At 34.2% G+C, this 25145-nt stretch overlaps 1 protein-coding gene across 2 annotated transcripts in view; it reads right to left on the reverse strand.

Annotated features, from left to right (window-relative positions):
* RNEE/G (RNAse E/G-like protein) overlaps positions 1-25145 on the reverse strand; it is a 367518-nt gene that overhangs the window by 325497 nt on the left and 16876 nt on the right. For both annotated transcript variants that reach the window (XM_089788092.1, XM_089788093.1), the window contains exon 2: positions 18133-18233. In XM_089788092.1, coding sequence (XP_089644218.1) covers positions 18133-18233 — 101 coding nt within the window. The remainder of the gene's footprint in view (positions 1-18132; positions 18234-25145) is intronic.

Raw genomic sequence — 25145 nt, forward strand, 5'->3', positions numbered from 1 at the left:
TCAGACGAAGGAAAGAGCAAAAACAGTTAGATAAGAATCCAGAAACCCTACGGACTGAAATTATGCATGCGCAATCAAGCATTCATAACTCGAACCCTTCACACTCATCAAATGCATTCGAGCTTAGTAGGCACAATGACATCTATCCGAGAGTATCTGAAAACCACCATTAATATTTCCGAACACATACAATATACAATCTTATTCCAACTTGCGAATAGGGGACTGGTAGAAGGACACGTCAAATTTTTAAAGGGCCACGCCAACGGACTGTAATGTCCCTTCACCTGGAAAGAAATTAATAAATGTCTCATAATATTAAACTATTACAATTTAAATTCTAGATAAGAAACATTAAATAATTATTAAATGAAGAAAGAAAGAAATAATATTTATTATTAAATATATAATAATTAATAATAATAATAATATGTAACTATAATCTATTATTGGATGATTGTTAATACATTATAATATTCTTATATTATAGATCTCTATTATCAAATACATAATCTACAATAAGAATATCGATTAAAACATTTAACACTTATCATCATCTAATTCTAGATAAAGATTAAGTATTGATCATAGACAATAGCTACCTGCAAGACTCACGTCTCATCATCAAATTCAGAGGGAGATATATTTTATATTACTAGCTTATCCTTTTAAATTAATTTTGGGGGGCTGAATTAGTATGGAATCAAACGAAGGAAAGAGAAAACACAGTTAGATAAGAATCCAGAAACCCTATGGACTGAAATTATGCATGAGCAATCAAGCATTCATAACTCGAACCCTTCACACTCATCAAGTGTATTCAAGCTTAGCCGGCACAATGACATCTATCCGGGAGTATCTGAAGACCACCATTAATATTTCCGAACACATACAATATACAATCTTATTCGAACTTGCGAATAGGGGACTGGTCAGGAAGGACACGTCAGATTTTTAAAGGGCCACGCCAGCGGAAGAGCTCAAACAGCCAGTACTAATAGAATGCGTGCTCATTAATTTCACAATTAACTCATTATGTTACTGTAAACGTCTTCTTCCAGAATTCAGGGTTTGTTTGAGTCTATAAATAATGGAGGAGATTGATAGCAAGCTGGAAGTCTCATGTCTTGAACATATCCCTGGCTGAAGGATGCATTTGGCGATTATATATCAAGACAAATAATGGAATAATATCTCGAGCAAGAACTATTCTCGACCAAATAAGAGAGTAATCGTATCTTGTCAATCAGAGACTTTGTGCAATAAGCATTGAAAAAATTGATTGAAAAGTTAAAAGTGATTGGTCAGAAATTTTATTTAGTCCAACACGGAGAACCATTGGGTTCTAGACTAAACATCATATATTCATATTTGATTCCAGCGGCAATAAAAGATATAATACATAGAAAGGGATATGCGATAGAGGACCGTGCAGATTGTATGACTGTGATATCAAAATTCTAGAATAGTGACTCTGTCTATTTAGTTCAAATTAAAATAGAGTCATTTCAAAGTCACTTGGAGATAATCAACCGATGACTAAGGGTAGGTTGCACTAGATTGGAACAGCCTATCTAGAAGCACATAAACATTAAGAAGATATCAAAGATATCAAGGACCACATAGACCTTTTGCTCAATAAATATTATTAGATAGTTGATTTAGACTCCAACATTGCATTTTAAATGAAATATGGATTAGAGAAAGTCTCCTTCAATTGAATTTTAAAGTAAACAATCCTAGAAACCTAAAGAGCTGAACCAAGGACATTACAGTGGTATCAGAGCATGATCTTGCCATCCTATGGAAAAATAGTGAACGCAAATCTATGATGGAGGAAATGATAAACCAAATATTTACAAGAATAAGATATGATGAGAGATGTGAAGAGGTAAGATAGCTATGGAACAGCATTAGTGTATTATTTCAAATTAATGATTATTACAAAAGCATATGTTACAATTGCAAATGTAAGGTAAGATGATGCTAGTTCAAATGAGAAGCATAAAGAGGATAACAAAAAATATATATATAAAGAATAACACATTGGAAGACATGGATGAACCATGTAAGAGAGCACCATAGTCTAAAAAAGGAAACACCAAAATGTGTGAATGGAATTGACAATTTTATGGCATGAAAGTAGAATAACTTCAGGAGAATTGTATGACATTAAGCCACTATGAGACTTGGGAAGAGATAAAGTCTCTCCCAACAATTATAGAGATGGATAATCCTAAAGGGATATCCATAGAGGCCTTAGGGTGAGATAAAGTCTCTCCTAAGGATTACAAAGAGGGATAATCCTAAAGGGATATCCATAGAGGCCTTAGGGAGAGATAAAGTCTCTCTCAAGGATTATAGATTGGGTAATCCTAAAAGGATACCCATAGAGGCCTTAGGACAAGATAAAGTCTCTCCTAATGATTAAATAGAGAGGGATAATTCTAAAAGAATATCCCTAGTGACCTCGGATGAGATAAAGTCTCTCCTTGGGATCATAGAGATGAGTACGTCCCAAAAGGATACTCATTGAGGCCTAAAGGAAAGATTAAGTCTTCCTTAAGGATTTTGAAGAAAAGGGAAAAAGGGGTATCCATAAGGATTGGGAAGAGATAAAGTCTCTACCAATACTTATGAGGATTACTAATCAAGACTTGTCATGGGTCAAAGAAAGCTAAAAGAAGGATTGGGAAGTACACACTATATAAAGATAAGTTCCTCTTTCAAAATTGATCTTAGTAACTTAAAATCTAATCTTGTGATACTTAAATTTATATTTTCAACTATCTAATCCCAAATTAAAATTGTTGTTGTAGGATCGTCTATCATATCACAAGGAGAAAATATTAAATTGCTTGAGGACAAGCAATTTTGGGCACAGCGGACTGTACTGTCCCTTCACCTGGAAAGAAATTAATAAATGTCTCGTAATATTAAACTATTACAATTTAAATTCTAGATAAGAAACATTAAATAAATATTAAATGATGAAAGAAAGAAAGAATATTTATTATTAAATATATAATTAATAATAATATGTAACTATAATCTATTATTGGATGATTGTTAATACATTATAATATTCTTATATTATAGATCTCTATTATCAAATACATAATCTACAATAAGAATATCAAATAAAACATTTAACACTTATCATCATCTAATTCTAGATAAAGATTAAGTATTGATCATAGACAATAGCTACCTGCAAGAGTCACGTCCCATCATCAAATTCAGAGGCAGATACATTTTATATTACTAGCTTATCCTTTTAAATTAATTTTGGGGGGCTGAATTAGTATGGAATCAGACGAAGGAAAGAGCAAACACAGTTAGATAAGAATCTAGAAACGCTACGGACTGAAATTATGCATGAGCAATCAAGCATTCATAACTCGAACCCTTCACACTCATCAAGTGCATTCGGGCTTAGCCGGCACAATGACATCTATCCGGGAGTATCTGAAGACCACCATTAATATTTCCAAACACATACAATATACAATCTTATTCCAACTTGCGAATAGGGGACTGGTCAGGAAGGACACGTCAGATTTTAAAAGGGCCACACCAGCGGAAGAGCTCAAACAGCCAGTACTAATAGAATACGTGCTCAGTAATTTTGCAGTTAACTCATTATGTTACTGTAAACGTCTTCTTCCAGAATTCAGGGTTTGTTTGAGTCTATAAATAATGGAGGAGATTGATAGCAAGCTGGAAGTCTCGTGTCTTGAACATATTTACCCTGGTTGAAGGATGCATCTGGTGATTATGTATCAAGACAAAACAGTGGAATAATATCCCGAGCAAGAACTATTCTCGCCCAAATAAGAGAGTAATCGTATCTTGTCAATCAGAGACTCTGTGCAATAAGCATTGAAAACATTGATTGAAAAGTTAAAAGTGATTGGTCAAAAATTTTATTTAGTCCAACATGGATAACCATTGGGTTCTAGACTAAACATCATATATTCATATTTGATTCCAGCGGCAATAAAAGATATAATACATAGAAAGGGATATGCGATAGAGGCACGTGCAGATTGTATGACTGTGATATCAAAATTCTGGAATAGTGACTCTGTCTATTTAGTTCAAATTAAAATAGAGTCATTTCAAAGTCACTTGGAGATAATCAACTGATGACTAAGGGTAGGTTGCACTAGATTGGAACAGCCTATCTAGAAGCACATAAACATTAAGAAGATATCAAAGATATCAAGGACCACATAGACCTTTTGCTCAATAAATATTATTAGATAGCTGATTTAGACTCCAACATTGCATTTTAAATGAAATATGGATTAGAGAAAGTCTCCTTCAATTGAATTTTAAAGTAAACAATCCCAGAAACCTAAAGAACTGAACTAGGGACATTACAACATAAGCCTGCCTGACCAGATGAAGCCAAAATCTCCTTATTACTCTAATTAGCTATATAAATAGCTTTATTTTAATTTATTTAAATGCAAACTTAGGAAATATTAAAAATATTTTCTTTAATTCAACTGGAAAGCCAAACCAACCAAATAAATCAGTGAACGGGTCCTATCACCTGCTTGTGACTGATGTTGGGCAATGTAGGCCAACTAGCAATCCCATCCCTAAAAACTAGGGATGCTCGTAGAAACTAGGGAATATACCTTGTCACCCTGCAACTGAAACCGTATATTGGTCCCAAGGAGCCTCAAATCTAATCACTGCCACAACCTCCTAAATTTTAGGAAAATCTCTAAAATTAAGGAACTACCTCGATTGGCTCTCAAACTGATTGTAGAACCAACTTTGCTCACTAAGTATACAGTATGTCTCTATATCCATCACTGCTAGCCTACGAGACTCCAATAATAGGCCAACTCTCATGACTTTGCTAGTCAAACTAGAGAGGGGACATGACACCCAAACTCTATGAATTTGGGCTCCATCAGACGGCACCACTAAAATAAAATATGCACAAATAAATGACTCAATATTCTTCGTACTCTCAATACTTTTGGATGTATTTGTTAATTTTACCGAGCTATCTTATAGTTTCACTTTTGGCTTAATAATACTTATTTTTTGCATTCCTTCTTAACACTCAGCCATAGTCATTTTTCGATTTTGGGCATTTGCTACGTACTTAATATTTGTTGAATTTCTTACGTAGGAAAATGTCCTCTGTCTTTTATGATGTAAGAGGTATCACATTTACTCCCTGCTTGTAATCGTAGTTCAATTTTAGATGTAATTCTTATTCCTTCCCTTATCACATCATGCTCAACGTTGGTTTGTTCTTCCTTCTATTCAAATCATATTTGCTGGTAAGTATAGGGTTTAGCTTTTCTTATCATTTGGTGTATATGTAGAAACACTCAGATTCGATGCCTATGTTTGACTTGGTAACGATTCGATTTGTCTTCGCTTTGTAACAAATACTTCCTAATCATCAACGGCTTGATATTTTGAATTCTTTGACTGCGGTAAGCAACGAATTGAGTCTTCCTTAATCTACTAATGTGTACCCTCCAGAATTTTCTTCCACACAACTGTCCATATATCTGATATTCCTTTTCATTTTACAGATGCACAAATCTTAACTTTTAGTGTACCTCAATATATGATTCAAAACCCTTATAAAATTTCATAGATGCACTCCCTTAGTCTAGCATACATATCATTGAAATGTTCGGACTTAATATGAATAGATGAAGTAATTGTTGCATTTTCATCACAATATCTTAAACATATCATGGGGTACCAAAGCTGCATATTGGATAAAGATTTGATGAGAATGCTTACTGAATGAAGCCTGGGAATGGCGTATTTGTCCTCAAACATTATTGCTCTTTACACAGACAATACTTTATCAAGTCTCCAGCATTATTTCTCAAATGGAACTCGAAAGGCTGAAAACAACTTATTTGCAATTCATTCCAATTATACTATTTCAAGAAAAGTAGCCAGATACACCTTTGCCCCTCTTAGGGCACAGATATATCAATATCAGATATGATGTCAAATGACAAATACCATACCTATAATAAAACCTTGCTGACTACTATGTCATTTGATTTTTTTTTTAATAATGTAAATCTTCCTAAGCTTAATTAAAGAAAACTTCAATCATGCAAGTTTAATTTTTTCTTAGTATAAATAAAATCCACACCAAATGACGAAGACATGAGATGTTTTTTTTATTTCACTGACCCATATATTTGGAATATCTTCCAATGCAACTCTATCTTTTCTTCATTAGTATAAATTGTTAAATCAACTTGCAATTTGGTATACAGCAATTAAATATTTATATAAATTTTAGAAGGAAAATCTATTCTAATAACTTGGAACATTGTGATCAATACATGTATGGTTTTTTGTGAATGTCATATTCAGCCGTTTCCATAATGGGGATCTTCAATATGGCTGTATGCGCATCCGATACAGTAGCCATATCTATAGCGGTATCCATGTCCATGCAACTTTGATTTCGAGGAGACTATAATTCGTTTATAATTATAACATTCATTTAATATAATCATCCTATATTGGTTATTCATAAATTACAATATACATCTTTATAATTATATACTTGCAATAATTAACTATTGTAATTCAGAGCTGGAATAATAGATATAGTCTATTAATATTTAGGTTCCTTTATTTTCTTATTTGTTATACTGATTTTCTTGTCTGCCTTTGCGCCTTATTTTCTTATTTGTTATGCTGATTTTCTTGTCTGCCTTTGTGCCTTAATTCCTAATCTGATCTGATTCTATTCCATGCCTTTCTCCAAGAGGTCTCCCTTATTATAGTCCTCGAGAGAGAACAACGAGTGACAACTCTTAATAAGAACAGTATCTTTCATAAATGAGGCATTTCCTCAAAACAAATCACTGCCCCTTATCTAATTGTGGCTTTCATGGAATCATTGTTCCTTAGAATTTGATTAAAGATAATTATTCTTATGATTAGAACGGATCATCAATCAGATGAGGAAGTTCTTTTCTGGATTATAATTATGAGGGAGATCATTAAGAGTATATATATTTTTTTTTCAATTTATTCTTCCTGAAAGTTGAAGCATAACAATGTCTTATGGGAGTCATGACAATACACCCTTGCCGAGACAACTTGTTTTCTAACAATTTTTAATTTGAATGATAAAAAAAAAAACTCTTCCCAAGTGTCATATCCTATAGGTAGACCTTTCCATTTAACCAAATGCTCGAAAACACTCTTATTCCTTAACTTCTTTTATGTAATGTACCTTTCCAATACAGACACCGATACTATGAAATCAAGTGTGCTAATGGCGTACGGTTAGGAAGAGGCCATACAGATATACCTTTGTTCATACGATGTTAGTTCGTAACTCATTTGGTTATGCTCTGTGTGGCTGTACAATGGTGTTTGGATTCATACGGATGTAAGTCGTATTGTGAGTGAGGGAGGAGGAGAGTGAGTCATATGGGGGAGATGAGAAGACTATCGTATGGTGCAAGGGTGTACAGTGGAGTAAGGAGATAGAGGGAGATGATGATGGTGTACGAGGAAGAGGGGAAAGGTAGTATGGCGAAGTGGATGAGTGTACAAAACAAATGGAACATATGTACGGAGCCAAATGGAGAGCAAGTGTAAGGTGATATTGTATGGTGAGGCAATGTGCATATGGTCGAAAAAGGTAGGTGGGTGTACGATCAAGTAGTTTATACAGAAAAGCCAAGATAGTAATTGGATGCCAAACAAGGCATTCGCCAGACACGTAAACATATATATTTACAATTGTTCGCCACATCTCACACCAAAAGGAACTTGAGATAGCCACGAACACCAACGATACAAGTATATTAATCTTCAAATGAGAGTACTTGATTACATATGTGCATTGGACAAGATTTGAAAACATACAGAATGGTCACCAAATGACAACAAATGACAAATCTCGCACACAAGTGAAATATATGAATGATATCCCCAATGGCAGATTGGTATGTTCATTCAACTTCACATGCCTCAGGATAAATGGCTTTGAAGAATCCCCATATATGTTACCCAAGATTGTGCAAGATAGAATTGCATATTTGCAAAAAGCAAGGAAATTAAGCATTTCTAATACTCAGCATTTTGGAGATTTACATTATAGAAAATCTTGTCAGGAACTCTTAGTTTTGGAGATTTCACTTTTGTGTCAACAAAAGCTTATGAAGTAATTAAAAATTTGTTGGATAAATTCAATCTGATCCGAAGGGTTACATCCATATTCTTAAAAGAAGCAAAATCTTGGAGATTACTTGCATGATGCCATACTAGTCAATGACATATTTAGAAATTTGGAAAAAGATGAAGCCCTAGAGGTTATAGAAAAGTTTGACAGGGAATTAGATAAAAAAATGCAAAAGTTGATGCAACTTGACTCTCAGGAGAAATCAAGAGAAAATGAACCTATTGAGTAAGAGGTTGTGTTGGTTACCAAAACCTCAGATTGGAAATCCAAGAGCCTGCTACTTCTCCAGTAGGATTCTGTGATCAGTTCTGGCAAACAAACGAGAACCACCTTGATTCCCCTGCACTTCAGGGTCTGCTACACCTAGGCGGGTAAACCTCCTCGAACTGGATCACTTGGTTCAGAGCTTTTCTAAAGTGAATTTAAGCTTTGAGAGTTCTTCAGTTGGAAAAGTCCTTGAACTCAATTAAAATGAAACTGAATGTTGAGTGGTAAAAAATGAATGTTTTGTATAATATTTGTAAATAATGGATTTGACGCTTGTAAGAAGGAAATTATAGATTTTCTGACTTCAATAATAAAAAGACCAGTGCCTCTACTCATCCGGGCAACAGAATCAACTACAATGAAGATTATCACTTACAGCTTTATAAAGTTTTATGCACTTATAATGTCAACAATTTAATAATCAAAATGCAACAAACCAAATATGTATGTAATCTTAAATTAGTCCAATTAAACTATAATTCCTTTGGTAGGGAGATAAATTAGACACAGATACAAAAACAATTTGATATTTCACTATATGTATGATGATCACATTCAAGATGCTAAATGACCATGTCCACTTCTCTGATATTTAAATTATTTACGAATTTTAAAGATAATTATAATGGACAAATCATCCGCAGTCTGAATCTCCATGCCTTTAATAAAAATATGCAAAGGACAGTTTATTTTATTATTAAAATTAAATAAATGAATTTATATTACACAGCCATATTTAAGCTCCTTATTCCTCCTTACAAGTAAAATATTTCTTGTTTCTTTTTTCGAATGTCAAATATGTCTTGTCTTTTCTTCATTGCTTTTGACTTCATTTATATATCAACATTTTAAAGGAATGTGACCTTTCGAGTTTGAAAAGTCATACTTCATTAACATATTAATCGCACCCTTTTCCTTTCAAATACTTTTCTTTAACTTTATTATTTTATCATAATCGCATGGTTTGTTTTAACCATGGCAATCAAATAAGGCAATAAATGTATAAATACTACTGGATTATTATCGGAAACATTTATTCCTTCGATTTTGCCATGTGCGTGGTATTATTGTTTGTGTCGTCTTTCCCATTCTATGACTTATCGAGATTTCTCGGATTCAACGAGCTAGTAATTGTTCTGCACTCAAAATTTTCTAATGACTAGGAACGTCATCAAGCTCCATGCATGCCCAACAAGGTGTCTCACCCATTGTCACGAAAACGACATGAAAATCTCTTTTACAACCATGAACAAAATATGTTTCTCCATGTTTCTTGCAGGCACATCACCTCTCTTTTACAACACAGATTCTTCTATTAATTCTGATCTGTATGAATATCGATAAATTCGTACACCGTATTTAGGGTTGGGAAAATACTTTGAAGAGAGTCTTGACCTCGAGGATATGGATTTTTAAAATGTTGCAGACCTCGATGTTGATAGCAATGCGGAACTCGTCTGTGCCATCTGAAGCTTTCATTCCTTATGGCGTGGGGTCAATTTGGAGCTTTATGCCATACTTCTTTCAGCATATTATCTTGTTTTCTCTTTTCAGTCATAATTGTCTTCATCTTTGCCTTAGTATCCTCATATTACATCCACTGCTGCTAAGAGTGGACTTTCAAGCAGGTAGCGAAATCCATCCTTATTAGCTCTTATTGAGATGAGAACTTCTGCATCATGATGGTATCATTGTCTCCCAATATCTACTACCTTAAGATTATTCAGATTTGTTTTTCTCTATCTGCCTCGTGATGTCTTTATAGATTATATTCATCTGTCACTTGACTTGCCATCCCTTATCTATGCTGGATAGATATTTGTCCACTGTGGGGACTCATTATTTGATTAACTGGAACCGTCACCACCAATGATAGTCTATCATTCGTCAATTTTTTCTTTATTTGTTGCCACAAGTATTAACAACCACACTGATTTTGTTATATGAAGTGTTGATTTGAATATACACACAAGACTCTGCCTTCAGGGACACACTTGTTTATGGACCAGACCTGATAGCTTTAGAAGCACACAATATCTCATACAGTCTGCCATGAGAATGCACATCACCAGGTATTGCATTCTGTCATCTCTATATGGCTGTTTATGTCTTTTCAACATATTAATTCTCTGTGTATGTCACTGCTGCATGCAAACTTCACATCTGCATAGTGTTCAAATAGGAATGCATAAACAAGCTCTTGTTTGAGGTGAGTAATCCTTGTTATGATCTGAAGATGAGACATTGATCTCCAGCCTTATCTCACAAATGGAGGCCAACATTTTAGGGCTCCATCAGGTTGTATCACGGTTGCGTACCACAAGTTTTGAAGAGGAACCTAACAAAAATGATAAGGTTGTAGTCAAATTGGAAGTGCATAAGGATAATAGACTAGATGAATAATTTTCCTTTGTGTCAGATGATGTATTTGTGAAATCCAAAGAATTTAAATCCATTTTGTTCAATGTCAAGGGCACAAAACTTAGAGAGTCAGTCCTGTATATTACACCCAAAAATGAAGCAGAGTTGTTAAGTAAACTCAACGCTGACATTGAATGCAAAATTGAGAACAGAACTCCTCACAGGGGTGCACAATTGTTGACAAAAGCAGGTGTTATTCTATTTCCTGGTAGGGATTTTAGTGCCTCTATAATATTTTATAGTTTTCGACATTCTGATAACAAGAAATTCAAGTTTTGCATTGCAGGAGTGAATCATATTTTCATTGGATCAAGGTTTGGTCCAGATGAAGATGCTCTGTTACTATGGGCATTATATCCACTATTTGTAAAGACCAAAAAATATTGATGTAGACAAGGTATTTGGACATGTGATGAACCTACAAGTAGGAGAGGTGTATCATCTTATTTTTGCTAATATGGGTGTTGACTTGTCTAAGTTTAATAGGGCTCAGATGTTGAGAGTGCTTAGGGAAAGAGACCAGTCAAAGCCATGTATGAGGAGGGTTTCAAAAGAGGTGGACAGCCTGTTCTCACGCTGCCAGCACCGAACAATGCCAAATGGAAAAAGAAATTTGAGGAGTTACAAAGGGAACGCCAGAAATTGATTAAACAAATGCATAGTGTCAGAGTTGATATCGCTTCCTTCAAGTTGCACAAGAGATTTGAGAAAGTGAAGGATAATCTAGAACAATTTTGAGATGCTTACAGCAAGAACATGGAGAATCTTATTAGTCACAACAAGATTAGGTACAGACTTGATTTTAAGATCCATGACATTGATGAAATGAATATAATGATCCACGCACAGTTCAAAGTATGCACAGTTCACTGAAGACCTAGAGTCAGAGTATGATAAATTCAAGGGTGTTGGTAACAGAGGCTTGGCTGAATTGGCCAATCAGAAGGAAGCTGTAAAAGACATGGAGAAATGGATGGGAGAGGGCCAGAGTATCCTTGCAACTGCCTTAGATGCTGCTCACACCAATGGACCAGATTTAGAAGGAGCCACTTCACAGATGAAGCATCCAATATCTATGGAATACACTGTCAAGGATGTTATGCTTCCAAGGAGTGCCTGGACCAAATTCACAAGTGTGGCATTCTACTTGGGGATTATTCTACAGAACCTAAAGTGCAGGGAAATAGGATTGCAAACGATTATTTCTGTTCATTGGCCAAATCAGTTGGAGAATCCCAGATTCAGTTAGGAATGCTCATAGGATTTTCCAATTTGTTGATTTGGGAACCAACAGTGGATTCCTTGTACATGGGGTACAAATCCATCAGCCATAGCTTCCTTAAAGCCCTCAATATCTTCTGCTTCCAAATCCGTCCTTATCTTTCATCAATAAAATTGTGTGTTGCCCTGCTATCCACCAGGGCAGTTAGCTTTTGTACCTTAGAACATTAGGAATTTCAAAGGTGGCATTCTTGAACATTTTTGAGATTGCAGCTAAGGTTCCATAGTCTTCTTCATAGAACCTTCTTTTGCTTGAATGTCCCCTTTCATCTTCACATACTTCAGCTGATAATGCCTCTATGTACATACTTGGCCTCTTTTGCTACAGTTGTATCTTGGTAACCATTTATCTTTACAATTGAAACACGTACCCTTACCTAAGAATCTGCCCTTTCTTTCAAATTGAGGTGTGTTTGAGGGGTTAGTACCTTTTGTTGCCTATTCCCTTTGAAGGGTCTCATGTTTTTGTTGCCTATAACCTTTGATTGTTGTGGTATGAAGGGATAGATTCACATATGAAAGTAAATGTATCTTTATGTCTATACAATTGACAATATCGTACACCTACAATAATCAACCATATTAGGGAAGGAAAGGAAATGCAAGTAGGGCGAATAGTGAGGCCTCACTAGGTACAACACCTCATGAGCTTTGTTAATGACTGCATGAGGTAACTATATGGGTTAGTTATTGAGGTGACTAGGAAAGAGTTCCACAATCATAAAATGAGAGACGGATAGCATAATGAGGGTAATAGTGTACAAGCTCCACTATGTACACCACCTCACAAGCATGGTTAAGACCACAAAAGGCCAAGGTAGATAGAGTATCCACTCTTGGGCTTAAAGCTAGGGATAATTAGGGCACATCATCATATTCTTCCTATCTCCACCCTCATTATGGTTGAACCCATGAGAATCATGTGCTATAAGTGTATTTCTTTCTTAACCCTAAACATAATTGTCTTACATGCATTATAATTATATTATTATTCAATTTGGTTGCAGGTTCCTAGATAGACTTATCTCATCTTATTCCTATATATATATATATATATATATAAAATTTAGTGTAGGTTACAAGCCAGTCCAAGAAAGGGGCATTACAAATGGTATCAAAGCATTGATCTTGTCATCCTATAGGGAAACAATGAATCAATGAATACATTCCGATCAATAACAAGGATCTAACAATATGTGTATTGTGGGTATGCTTTGTGTCTACATATATTCATGTGTATACTTTGTGTTTTAATACGGCATGCTCCATGTTTGGCTTTATATTTCTCTTGATCAAGAATATATGAAAGACAAGAGTGAGCCAAAAAGATATGAATATATTATATTTGAAGTAATATATGTAAATTGTTATTATGCAAATGTGGGGCCAATCAAATCAATTCAATACTATTATAAGATGACCTTGTTCCTTCTCTTGCAGCGATGAGACAAAACGTGTCTAAAATTGCAAAACTTGCAAATCCTTAACGTTGTTGATACGAGTTTCGTGACCACCCCAACAAGCAAGACAAAATACTAAGTATTTTACCCTCTCTTGAACAAGGAAGATTCAAATGTTGAACAACATAAAATTGTATAATCAAGTAAAGCAACCCCAAGGTTTACAATGCATATTACCCTCTTTGGTGTTGGACACAACTCAATTTAATAATGTGATATGCTAGTTATCATGAAGGGACTGATGTCATTCATTCATAGAAATCTATAAACTTTTCAAATGATGAATAATTTGGCAATGTAAACTCTTCAATTACTTTTGATGAGGATTTTGAAATAGAAAGCAGCAAGGATATGGATTTAGAAATCTAAGATGACTCTGCAAATGCAAGAGGCTATTGATGATAAGGTGAAACAAACCAATTCTTACTCCGCCAACTTAAACAGATACGCAGAGTTGTTATCTTCTAAGAGTGTGGATAGTTTTCAAAATATTTATACACATCAAAACCATAAAGTATGCAAGGCAATGAGCATGAAGCAATAAAGTTAAGTGCTTTGCAGTGAGTTCAGCCAAACCTTGCACTATGACTTGCAATCAACAAGTAGCAAAAGTATGAACATAAAGACCATGAATCAACAATATAATCTTCATTCAACTATTTAACATAAACAAATTCTATCTAAATGAGAAATAGGAAACCATGCATCACTCCAAAATAACACAAGTATTCACCAAGCTTCAATGAAACTGAAATTACTTTAGCAGTATCTTAGCAACAATTTCACTAAATCTCTCCCCTTACAAATGAAAAGAGACAACCTTCTATAGAAGCCTCACGTAAAATAAGTGGCTTAGATCAATTCAAGATCAACGGCTTGGTAAATCCCAAGCAACCCTAATTCATTTCAACTCCACTTCTTCATCCTCCTCATTTTAAAAAATCTTATTGAAACGTTCTCAGAATTGTTTTCTCGTAATATCTTGGCCTTGATCCTTCTTCACGACTTCAACTTGTGGATCTTCCCTTGTAATCATTTATGTCTCTAAATCTGATTTGAATCCCAACCTTCCTTATTCCATAAGACGGCTATATTTGCAATTCAATCATCACACTTGGTAAAGCTTTTCAACAAATTTGGATATACAACATTGGTCATTGTATCAATGATTATTTTTTATGGGGCACTAAATCATGTCGCAAGGCAAAATGTAAGCGAATCATCTCATAATCAATTCCTTTACATTGTTGAAGTTGTGATCTCCTTTCATGATGTTAGGTCCTTCCTATTGATCATCGGTTTTTGAAGGAAATTCAGATTGAGATAACATTTCTCAATTGTAGAACTTATTCACTTTTCATGCTCTTTGAGTTCCCCTTCGTGTGGTTGTTGACTTAAGCTATTGCACTTGTACTTTCATTTTTGGTTCCTTGCTTTTATGATAAATTGCTTGCAAGTGTCTTGTTGATGTTTCCATGTTGACCTTGATGTTTTAATCATCTTCATGCATGAAATGCTCAACATTGAACATCATTCTTGTACATGAAGAAGCTCAGCCCAAATGTCATCCTCTTGATTATCGTCTTCATCTTGAAAATTGTCCTTCGCATGTACCTCATACGTGCATAAATCTTTGCAAAACAAGAGGAAATATTTGTATTAAAATTGAAGTTTTATACAAGAATAATTGTTAAACTTATGATTATAATTTGAAAGGAACTAAATTATGCGACACTTTCAGCTTGTTACAAATGGCTTACATCCTTGGATACCTAACATCTTGATTCCAACCTTAAGCATTCCAACAAAGTCAGTTCTGAATTTCAATCTGTATTCTGATTGTTTAGGTTTGGTATGACATTATAAAAGTGATTTTGCTCCTCAAAAGATCAAGTTTGCATGCCTCTCCTTGGTATGCTCTACACTAAATTGATTTGTTTTTGGTTTGAATCGAATTGTTATTGAAGTGAATGCATTCAACCTGCCTTTATAGGCTTCCTTCAAAAGAACACGCCTTTTGGAGTTTACAAGACCAACCTTGTATAAGATTTAACAGCTAGAACATGACCTCCCAATAGGCCGACCTTATTAGCAATTAACAATTGGATTTGCAAATCCAATTCTCCAAATGAGCCAACCCATGACAAATTTAAATTTCATTACAACTGGGGCAGTTTTATCACTAAATGTTTTGAGATTTATCCTTTAAGGGGTTGGAAATCCAAACCTCATTAGGAATTTACCTAGAGCAGTTTTGGATAATGTGGAAGGGTTTCAAAGCTGATTGGAATTTTTTCCTTGGTTAGAACTTTCGATCAAAACATAAGTAGGAAATGAGACCATTTTTAGTAGAAAACACTTGATGATGATCAGAAATATCATGTTCATTCAAAATCCTTTCAAAATCAGGTCAGCAATCAGGTGATTTATAAGATTAAATGCCCTATGCAGATAGGAATCCTCTTGTTTGGATTAATCATTACAACAAAATTGGAAATTTCAAGAGTGTTTGGAATTTATCCAACGGTAGGTCAGAAATCAACTACTTGTTCGGAAATTGCTCAACAAACAGTCAGAAATTTGATAAGCATTTCAAATTTTGACCAAACCGGATCAGATTTCAGCAACTTGTTTAGATTTTGCCTTGGAAGGGAGTCAGATTTTCATTCACACTTGTTTGGATTTTGCCTTCAAGGCAGATCAAAATTTCACCTTGTGTTCAAACAACATGGCTCATGTAGGTCCACTACCTAGGTCGAGAATCAAGGTATTCTTTGGAATTTGCATGGAGATTAGGTCGGAATTGTTGGTATGTGGCAATTGATCAAGCAACTACTATACACTTGCCATGTGCCCTCATCAGAATTCGAAGTTTGGGTTAGGGTTAGTAAAAAAATTAGAATTAGGATTAATTTTGTAAGCTGACATTGTAAACCGCCACAAGAGCCTTGATAAATTAGTGGTTGTGTGTTGTGAAAGATCATCGGATTCTAATTTTCTCTCCACTAGATAATACAATAAGTGGACATCATTTCTCTAGTGGATGTAGCCCATTTTGAGTGAACCATGTTAAATTTCTGTGTTGTTTGTATTTTTGTCTGATCTTATTTCTGCTTTATCTTAATATTACTAATTGCTCCTATTTTCCCAAAACCTAACAAGAATGATAAAACTTAACTTGTATGAAAGGATGGAGTTCAGAAAGGACATTGAATGATGAATTGGCAATTGCACATGCCAATTTGTACCACAAGACCATAAAATCACCATGGTAGAGGACAAATCGCCAAGAATAGCCAAGTATCATGTGAGGTGAAGAGGACGAAAGGTGTGAGACTAAACTCACATTTCAACTCTTGTTAAACTAGGCAATATGCAGAAGACATTGGAGCGGTACCAACATGGCCCATCAACTCTTTTTTACCCATAGCAAGAGAAAAACCCCAGCAAAATACTTTTTTCAACAAACTTTACAGTTTATAAAGTTAATAAAAAAAATCAGGGAATCAAATTTGCCTATATGACGACTGAAGGAAATGAGCTTGTGCAGAAACTATGGAAGCCACTCACTGCAAATGATGATCACTCACGTTATGCTCAGTGAAAGTGATATGTGAAAAAAATGGTCTTGCAATACAAAATGTGTTCCCCCAAAAGTGATCTGCAAAAAAATTGGGCTTGCAACACAAAATGTGTTCCCCCAAAAGTGATCTGCGAAAAAATCAGGCTTGCAACACAAGATGTGTTACCTCAAAAGGAAGCTGACCAAGGATTTTACATGGAGATCAATGGAAATAAGCAGCCTAACTCGATTGGCTACCAAAAATCTCGAACCACCAATAGAAACAAAGAAGCTCCACTTTGGTTACAATGAACACACAAATGAATGCTAAGAACACTGAATATGGGCTTTAGGTCGTATGCAACCTTGGACTGAAAACCATCGAAGATATAAGATAGACATATCTAGTAAATAAATGAGTGTGCCCATCCCAATGTCCCTTCCAATGCAGGCATATAGACAACAAATTGTGCATAGGTAGATTTTACTGCATAGCTACCAAAAACTAAATTTGTACATCTAACTAATTACACCAATGTCAAACTTAATCTAAAGGTAAATATTAATTTACTCCAGCAACCATTAATAATCTCTAATGGTGAACCTCGTTGATGATTTTCGTGAAAAAGAAAGAACTAGCATGATTGCAATATTGCATGTGTTCTTTTTTAGTCATAATGGTTAAACATTTGTTCCTTGTATGTCATGATCACTCTTAACATTTTCCCATCCTCGCCTCTATTTCATAATAATAAGATTCAAATAGGAAAATCATAAACTGATCACATTTTGTGTGTAGCCTAATACAATTGTCAAGACAAATCAAGTAAAAACCATGGAGATTCAGCCTAGACCCTCTATCAAGAAAAGCAAAAAATTAGGTGCTTCCTTTATCTCAAACTATGAGACATAAATTGCTTTTGCATTACCTTTCTTTAAAGCCTTTAATGGAAGGTGTACACAAGGATCACATGTTCTCATCCAAAGGAGACCAAATCCATTTTCTCGTTGTTTTCTATGTTTAAATTCCCTGCATGAGAAAATAAAAATGAAAAAGTATTTATGATATCATAAATATGATTTGTATGATTTCATATGCACAAAACGATAGATAATTTGCATGTAAAGAAAAATTCATAAATCTAACCAGCTTATACAATCATTTACAACAATGAATGAAGATGGCTTTGACCAAAGCAGCGCTAATGACAACTAAATCCACGGTTCAAAGACAGATTTAGTTTTCCATCAAAAGGGCGAAAAGAGAAAAAAGAAACAAAGAAAGGTTGTCATTCAAAGTGAGTAAGGAACATGTAAAGAATCAAAAGCAACCAGTACAGCAAAGAGATGTTCATAAATGAACACTCGACATATGAAGGTTTTCAAAGTTTCCAAAAGTTATGTGGCTCTAAAAGGTGAATGAATAGTATCTGATTACTAGAATGAAAGAATTAATCAAAAGTGAAATTTGCAACAATGTGAAGTATTTGATTGCCTTTTCTTTGCAAAGTAAAAGGCATTTATCAAAGTTGGGTATTGTCAATATGATGTACATTGTAAGAAGACCACCAAAAGTGACTGAAATGTGTTAGTGTTTAATTTGTCACTTTTGTGACAACACAAAACAAAACAATGAATGAGGAAATTCCTTCTTCCAATTTGCAAGGGAGGCTACATGATTTAATCTACTCTAAAATCTAAAACAAAAAGAAGCCAGCTTATATTACCACCATAAAATCATTCTTTAGATTTCTAGAAACTAGACATTGCTAAAATGTTTTTAGAAATGCATTTTTTTAGCAAAATACAATGAGAGGATGCAGCCAATAAGTCAATAAATGAGTTAAAAAAAGAGACAAGCTATGTTTGCATATATTTGAATAAACTAAATGCTAGCATCCTCATGTGAAAAGTTGATGGCAACTGAATCAATACAAGGATAGCATAAAATTCAGAGGGCAAATGTTGCACAATTGGGGTCATTCCACCACAATTTTGCCACCCAGCATTTGTAAAATAAAATATTGAAGAGCTATAAAGCAAGGTGAAAACATATTTTAATATCTATCTACTTATCAAGCATGTCATAGACTCCAAAATTCAAAATATTATGCCTGGGGTTCAATTGGTTCTTCCTTTCTTGGCCAACTTTGAAGAGAATAGCTTACCACTTGCATTTTGATATATTCATGACAATCATTTAAAGAATTACAAACTTGGGGTTTCTATTATCTTCCATTTGTAAAATAGAAACAAACTAATATTTACTTACACTAAGTTACAATATTGACCATTAATAATAAATAATAAAGATATTATTCTAATACCCTCCCTTAATGGTCAATCTATCAACTACACTAAGTTAATCTCCTAAATTTTACAAGCTTGTCCAAGCTTAGAGACTTGGTGAGAATACTTTTTGTTTGATCCACAGTACGAACATATAGCAACTGAACCGATCAATTTTCATCTAGCTTCCGAATGAAATGACAATGAAGTTCAACATGCTTGGTTCTTTTGTGGAAGACCAGATCCTAGGCAAGTTTGAGCATCCCTTCATTGTCACAATAAAGGGAAGTAGTATTTGCTTGCAACATTTACATGTCTGAAAGCATCCTCTGAAGCCAAACTACCTCACAAGCTACCTTAGTTGTTCCTCAACAACTAGCTTCTATGGAGGACAGAGATGTTGTTTGCTACTTCTTGCTAGTCAGTGTGACTACACCATATCCCAATCTGAAAGCATACCAAGATGTTGACCTTCTGTCATCAACAAAACTTGCCCAATTTGAGCCTGTAAAATTGTGACTTTTGTTGTACAGAAGACCAAAGTCTGAAATGCCCTTCACATGACACAACACACACTTCGTTGCTATGCAATAATCAACCTTGGGGGGTGTCACAAAACATGAAATGTAGCTCACAAAACTGAGATTGGACCTAGTAACAGTAAGGTAGATGAGACTGCCCACCAATTGCCTAAATGTGGATTCATTCACCACAAGTGAATCTGATATAGCTGTTAGCTTCAGCCCTTTCTAGTCTTGCATCCAAAACTTGTTAAGAAGACTACAAACACACTTAGACTGAAATAAGAATATCTACCTTCCATCTGCCAAATGTCAACACCTAGATAATAGTGCAGAAATCCCAAGTCTGTCATGTCAAAGGATTGACACAAACTCTATTTGATTTGATCGATCAAAAGTGTCATAACTACCAGCAATGATCCAATCATCAATTTTAACAAGAAGAAGAAGAATATCACCTCCAATGCTTTTGACATACAGATTAGAATCAAATGGACCCCCTTGAAATCCATTATTTGTTAGATACTTGTCAATTTTACTGTGCCAAGCTTGAGGAGCCTGTTTTAGGCCATAGAGTGCTTTCACCAATCTCCACCTGATGTTCTTTTCCTACAACCTTATACCTTGGAGGTTGGGTTTGTAAACTTCTTCTAGCAACTCACCGTTGAGGAAGGAACTCTTAACATCCATCCAATGGACTTTCCAACCAAACTGACTTGTTAAGGCACGAACAAGCCGTATGGTACTCATTTTGACAAAAGGAGAAAATGTATCCTTGTATGCTCTCCTTTTGTAAGAACCCCCTGGCAACGAGACGAGCTGTGTACTTGTTAAGAGTTCCATCAAATTTGTACTTTAACTTTATACACCCAGTTGCAGCTATTAGGCTTCTCCCCTAGAGGAACATAAAAAAGAATCCAAGTGTTCTTCTTCAGAAGCCAGGCGCTTAGCTTCCATAGCCTTTTCTCACTCAAGAATCCATTTAACCTTAGTATATGTTTTAAGCTCAAAACTACTATGAATGTTGGCCATGAGAGCAAAATTGATAATAACTTATTGCTTGCTTTTTTTTCTAGAAGATCTACCCTCAATGAGCTTATCTCGACGATCACTAATGGTGCCTAGGAGTAGAGGAGATGATGGGCTGAAATAAAAGCCCATTTTGTCTATATTTCTCTTGTTTTGCTTTGAACTGTTATGGGAGTTTAAAATGTTTTAAACACTTTTACTTTAATAGTTTTATGACTGTTAAAGCAGTATTTGGTAGACATGCAGCATATGGATTAATATACTTTTAGATGGGAAACTTGATGTTTTAAACCTTAGTTATCTTTATTTTACACATTTTTTAGTATTTCAAGCATAATGGGATTCCTGCAGCCATGTGATATATCTATATAGATGAAATCTGAAAGTTTAATAAATTTATGTAATGTGGAACGGATGTATCTCCATGTTTTGTGCTTCTAACTTTTCGTTGCACGAATAATTCATCAAGGATGAACGAACAGTAGATATTGAATAAGTCTCACCAGCTTGTTGACTGAGCCATGCAGTCGGGAGTGGAACCAAGGACAGCATTAAAGACTCAATTGATTTGCCTAATTTTCAGATGGAAGCAGTGAGTTATGTTATAATAAACAGCAAATCTAGGAAGTAGTTGTCCTATATTCTTTCTCATAGATAAGGATAAGATTATTTCTTCCTTGTTGAGATAACCTCTCTTTTTTTCTTTCAATGTAAAGACTACACCCATCTATTTTGTTGGAGGTGAAAGTTAATTCTTAGTCAGTCAGTATAAATAAACTATTGAAGCCTATAAGGGTGTAAGATAGATAGCAAGAGATAGATCAGCCAGCGATAGATTAATGTAACTATGTTCAGCAATATAGTTTTCTTAAGATTTCCAACACTGTATAATCATTTCCTGATATGAATAAAGCAATGTTGATTCAGAGTTTATGGTGTGTTGAAGAACTTGGATCACTCATCCAAGGGGACCCACTTGGTGAGTGATCTTTTGCATGTTGTTGTCTATTTGCAGTTACTATAGTTGTTGTTCAGTCGCTTGTCTGTTCCTGCAGCCTTTAATGTCCTGTATCTGGACATTATTCAATTTATCTTAAATTTATATCTTAGAATGTTTATAAACAAGTCCCATATCCCATTGCTTGTGTTAATACTTGTCTTATATACAATATCAAGAGAAAAGACGTGTCTTTTCATTTAATTCATATATTATATTATTAATATTAGTATTAGGTTATTGTTTTTTAATATAATATTATTATTAATATAAACATTATTTATATTAACTTATCATATTATTAATATTAATTTTATATAATTATATTTAACTATTTTTTAATTTAATTTCATAATATAACATTACTATTATTATGTAACAGTAGTATATTATATGATATTATAAAATGATTATAATAGAATAGTATACAATTATTTTACTTATTATTTATTTATTAATAAATTATTAGTTGGGTAATATTTATTTTGATGGGGATATTACAGTTCCCCCCTCTCAAAATTTGCTTGTCCTGAAGTAAAAATCATGTACACATAACCTTTCTCATATAGATTCAACATGCAAAGCATATATTTGGATGCAATAACACCTCAAGAATTTATGGAGTATACATATTAATGCATGAAAACACAAAGTAAACACACGAATGCATGAAAACACGATGCATACACAACGTAGACACATGGATGCATGAAGACACAAAGTAGACACAATGTAGACACATAATACATGCATTCTTTATCAATGCCTTATAATTTATAATTTGTAATGAAATAGGTTGATAAATTGATTTTACTTCTTCAATAAAATCATGCAATCAAAGTTCTTATCAGTACAGATATATAAGTTTCAAAGGAATCATGATAAACTGTATTTGAAGCCAATTTCATACTAAGATCAAGAGCAAAGCCTTTGCCCAATTACATTTTTTCTCTCTCTTCAAACTTAATATTGATTATAATGTTTCCCAATAGGATTAGTTGTTCACCTTTAACACTCAAATCAACTTCACATGGACGATTGGAGTTAATGTTATCCAAGTTACCTACACACCAAATTTGCAATGTATTCCCTCAAAGTTTATAGGTCCAAGTCCGCATCTCAAAGGATTACGGATCGATGACCCCTACCCTATCTTGGGACAAAGACACAATTGCTTGGATTTAAACAAGCCCCTCCTTGGTAACATCATTGCCTTCTCTTATCATCAATGTAGGAATAAAATAGATGTCAATACATGCAGTCATGGATTGGAAGTAACATTAATTCTTGTATATCCGATCATATTATTATTTCAACTCAATAACGGATAGAGTAGATGTTATCCAAGTTGCCTAGATACCAATTTGCAATGGATCCCCTCAAAGTTTATAGGTCCTAGCCTGCACCTCAAGGGATCACGGATCGCTGACCCCTGCCCTATCTTGGGACAAAGATCCAATTGCTTGGATTTAAACAAGTCCCTCCTTGGTAACATCATACTCTCCTCTTATTAGCCAAATAGGAATACAACGAATGTCAATATATATAGTTATGAATAGCAAGTAATTTTCTTTCCTATATATCTAGACATATTGTCATTTCAACTCAATTAGGGACTAGTAGGTGTTACCCAAGTTGCCTAGATACCAAATTTGCAATGGATTCCCTCAAGTTTACAGGTCCATGGCTGCATCTCGAAAAATCACATATTGCTGACCCCTACCCTATCTTGGGACAAAGATCCAATTGCTTGGATTTAAACAAGACCCTCCTTGGTAAGAGTATAATCTGCCTTGAATAATGATAATGTCAAAGATTAATTTTAAGTTTAAGTATGAGGCTTCAAGTGTAATCAAGTTGCTTAGACACCCAATCATCATAGGTGTTCTCTCAAAGTTTACAGGTCCAAGTCTATTTCACAAAGATTTACAGAACATTGATTACCACCCTCTATTGGGATACACTGATTGGTTGGAATTACTCGAGTCTCTCCTTGATTATATCTGAGACTCCATTCTTTAGTATAAGTTAATAATAATATTGGAGATAAATAATTATAATGATTATATTAGAAATTAATGTTATTAGTCTAATAACAAATATATGTTTCTAAATGTGTATGTATATATTATCATAACATAACTCTTCATTTTATATATTCAATTATAGAATTGGCATAACATAATATTTAATTTTTACAAAAATGAGATATAACGATGTATAAAAATTAGGGTAATGTAATAAGATAGGACATGAGTCTCGGGCAAGACTGGAGGTTTTCTTCTCCGTTCTTTCCTACCAGTGCCCGTTTGAACGAAGAAATTCTATGTATCTTTTATCCCTTTCTTTAATATATGATCCAAGGCCTTGGCCGTTTATCGATCACAAAAAAAAAACAACCAACAAAAAAAAAAAAAAAAACGATGTATAAAAATTAAATATATATCAACCTTGGTTTTACCTTTTTCTGCTCCAGTTGGTAATGGGTCCCACTGTAGCCGTGTGGCTTGGGAAACTGTCAAGGAGGGGTCTTTTTCATATTCCTTAAATCTCCTTTTCTTTCCGCAACCCTTCTACGATGGCAGCAAATATAACAATAATGTCTGTAGTGTATGGGGCACTAATATCTTTCGCCCTTTGAAAAAGAGTTGTTTTGTATGTGTCATTTTTGGTAGAAATGCCCTTCATCCATTTTATAACTCTTTCCCAGTGTCTCTCTTATTCTTTCTAAACCTTAGTGTCATTTGATGTCCCTCATCCACTTTATATTAAACTTTCCTCATATATTCCGCTTAACATATAATAGCAGACTTCTTATTTCATTAAATGGCAATGTTTTGATATTCAATTCCTTTATTCTCTAATCGCACCATTCATTGGCCACGTGTGAGTGTCACCTTTAAATATGTGCTCAAAATTTTTGTTAGACCATGCATTAATGGATCGAGCCCTTGTAATATGTTTGGATTTTGTATATATATATATATATATATATATATATATATATATATATATATATATATATATATATATATATATCAGCCCTTATCTCTCTGTTTATTTCACTTCGCCTTCCACGTAACCTTTCTAATATCATATTTTTATA

Source organism: Cupressus sempervirens, chromosome 6 (assembly GCF_028749045.1).
Source record: "Cupressus sempervirens isolate cs-2001-9-10 chromosome 6, ASM2874904v1, whole genome shotgun sequence".
Lineage (NCBI taxonomy): Eukaryota > Viridiplantae > Streptophyta > Pinopsida > Cupressales > Cupressaceae > Cupressus > Cupressus sempervirens.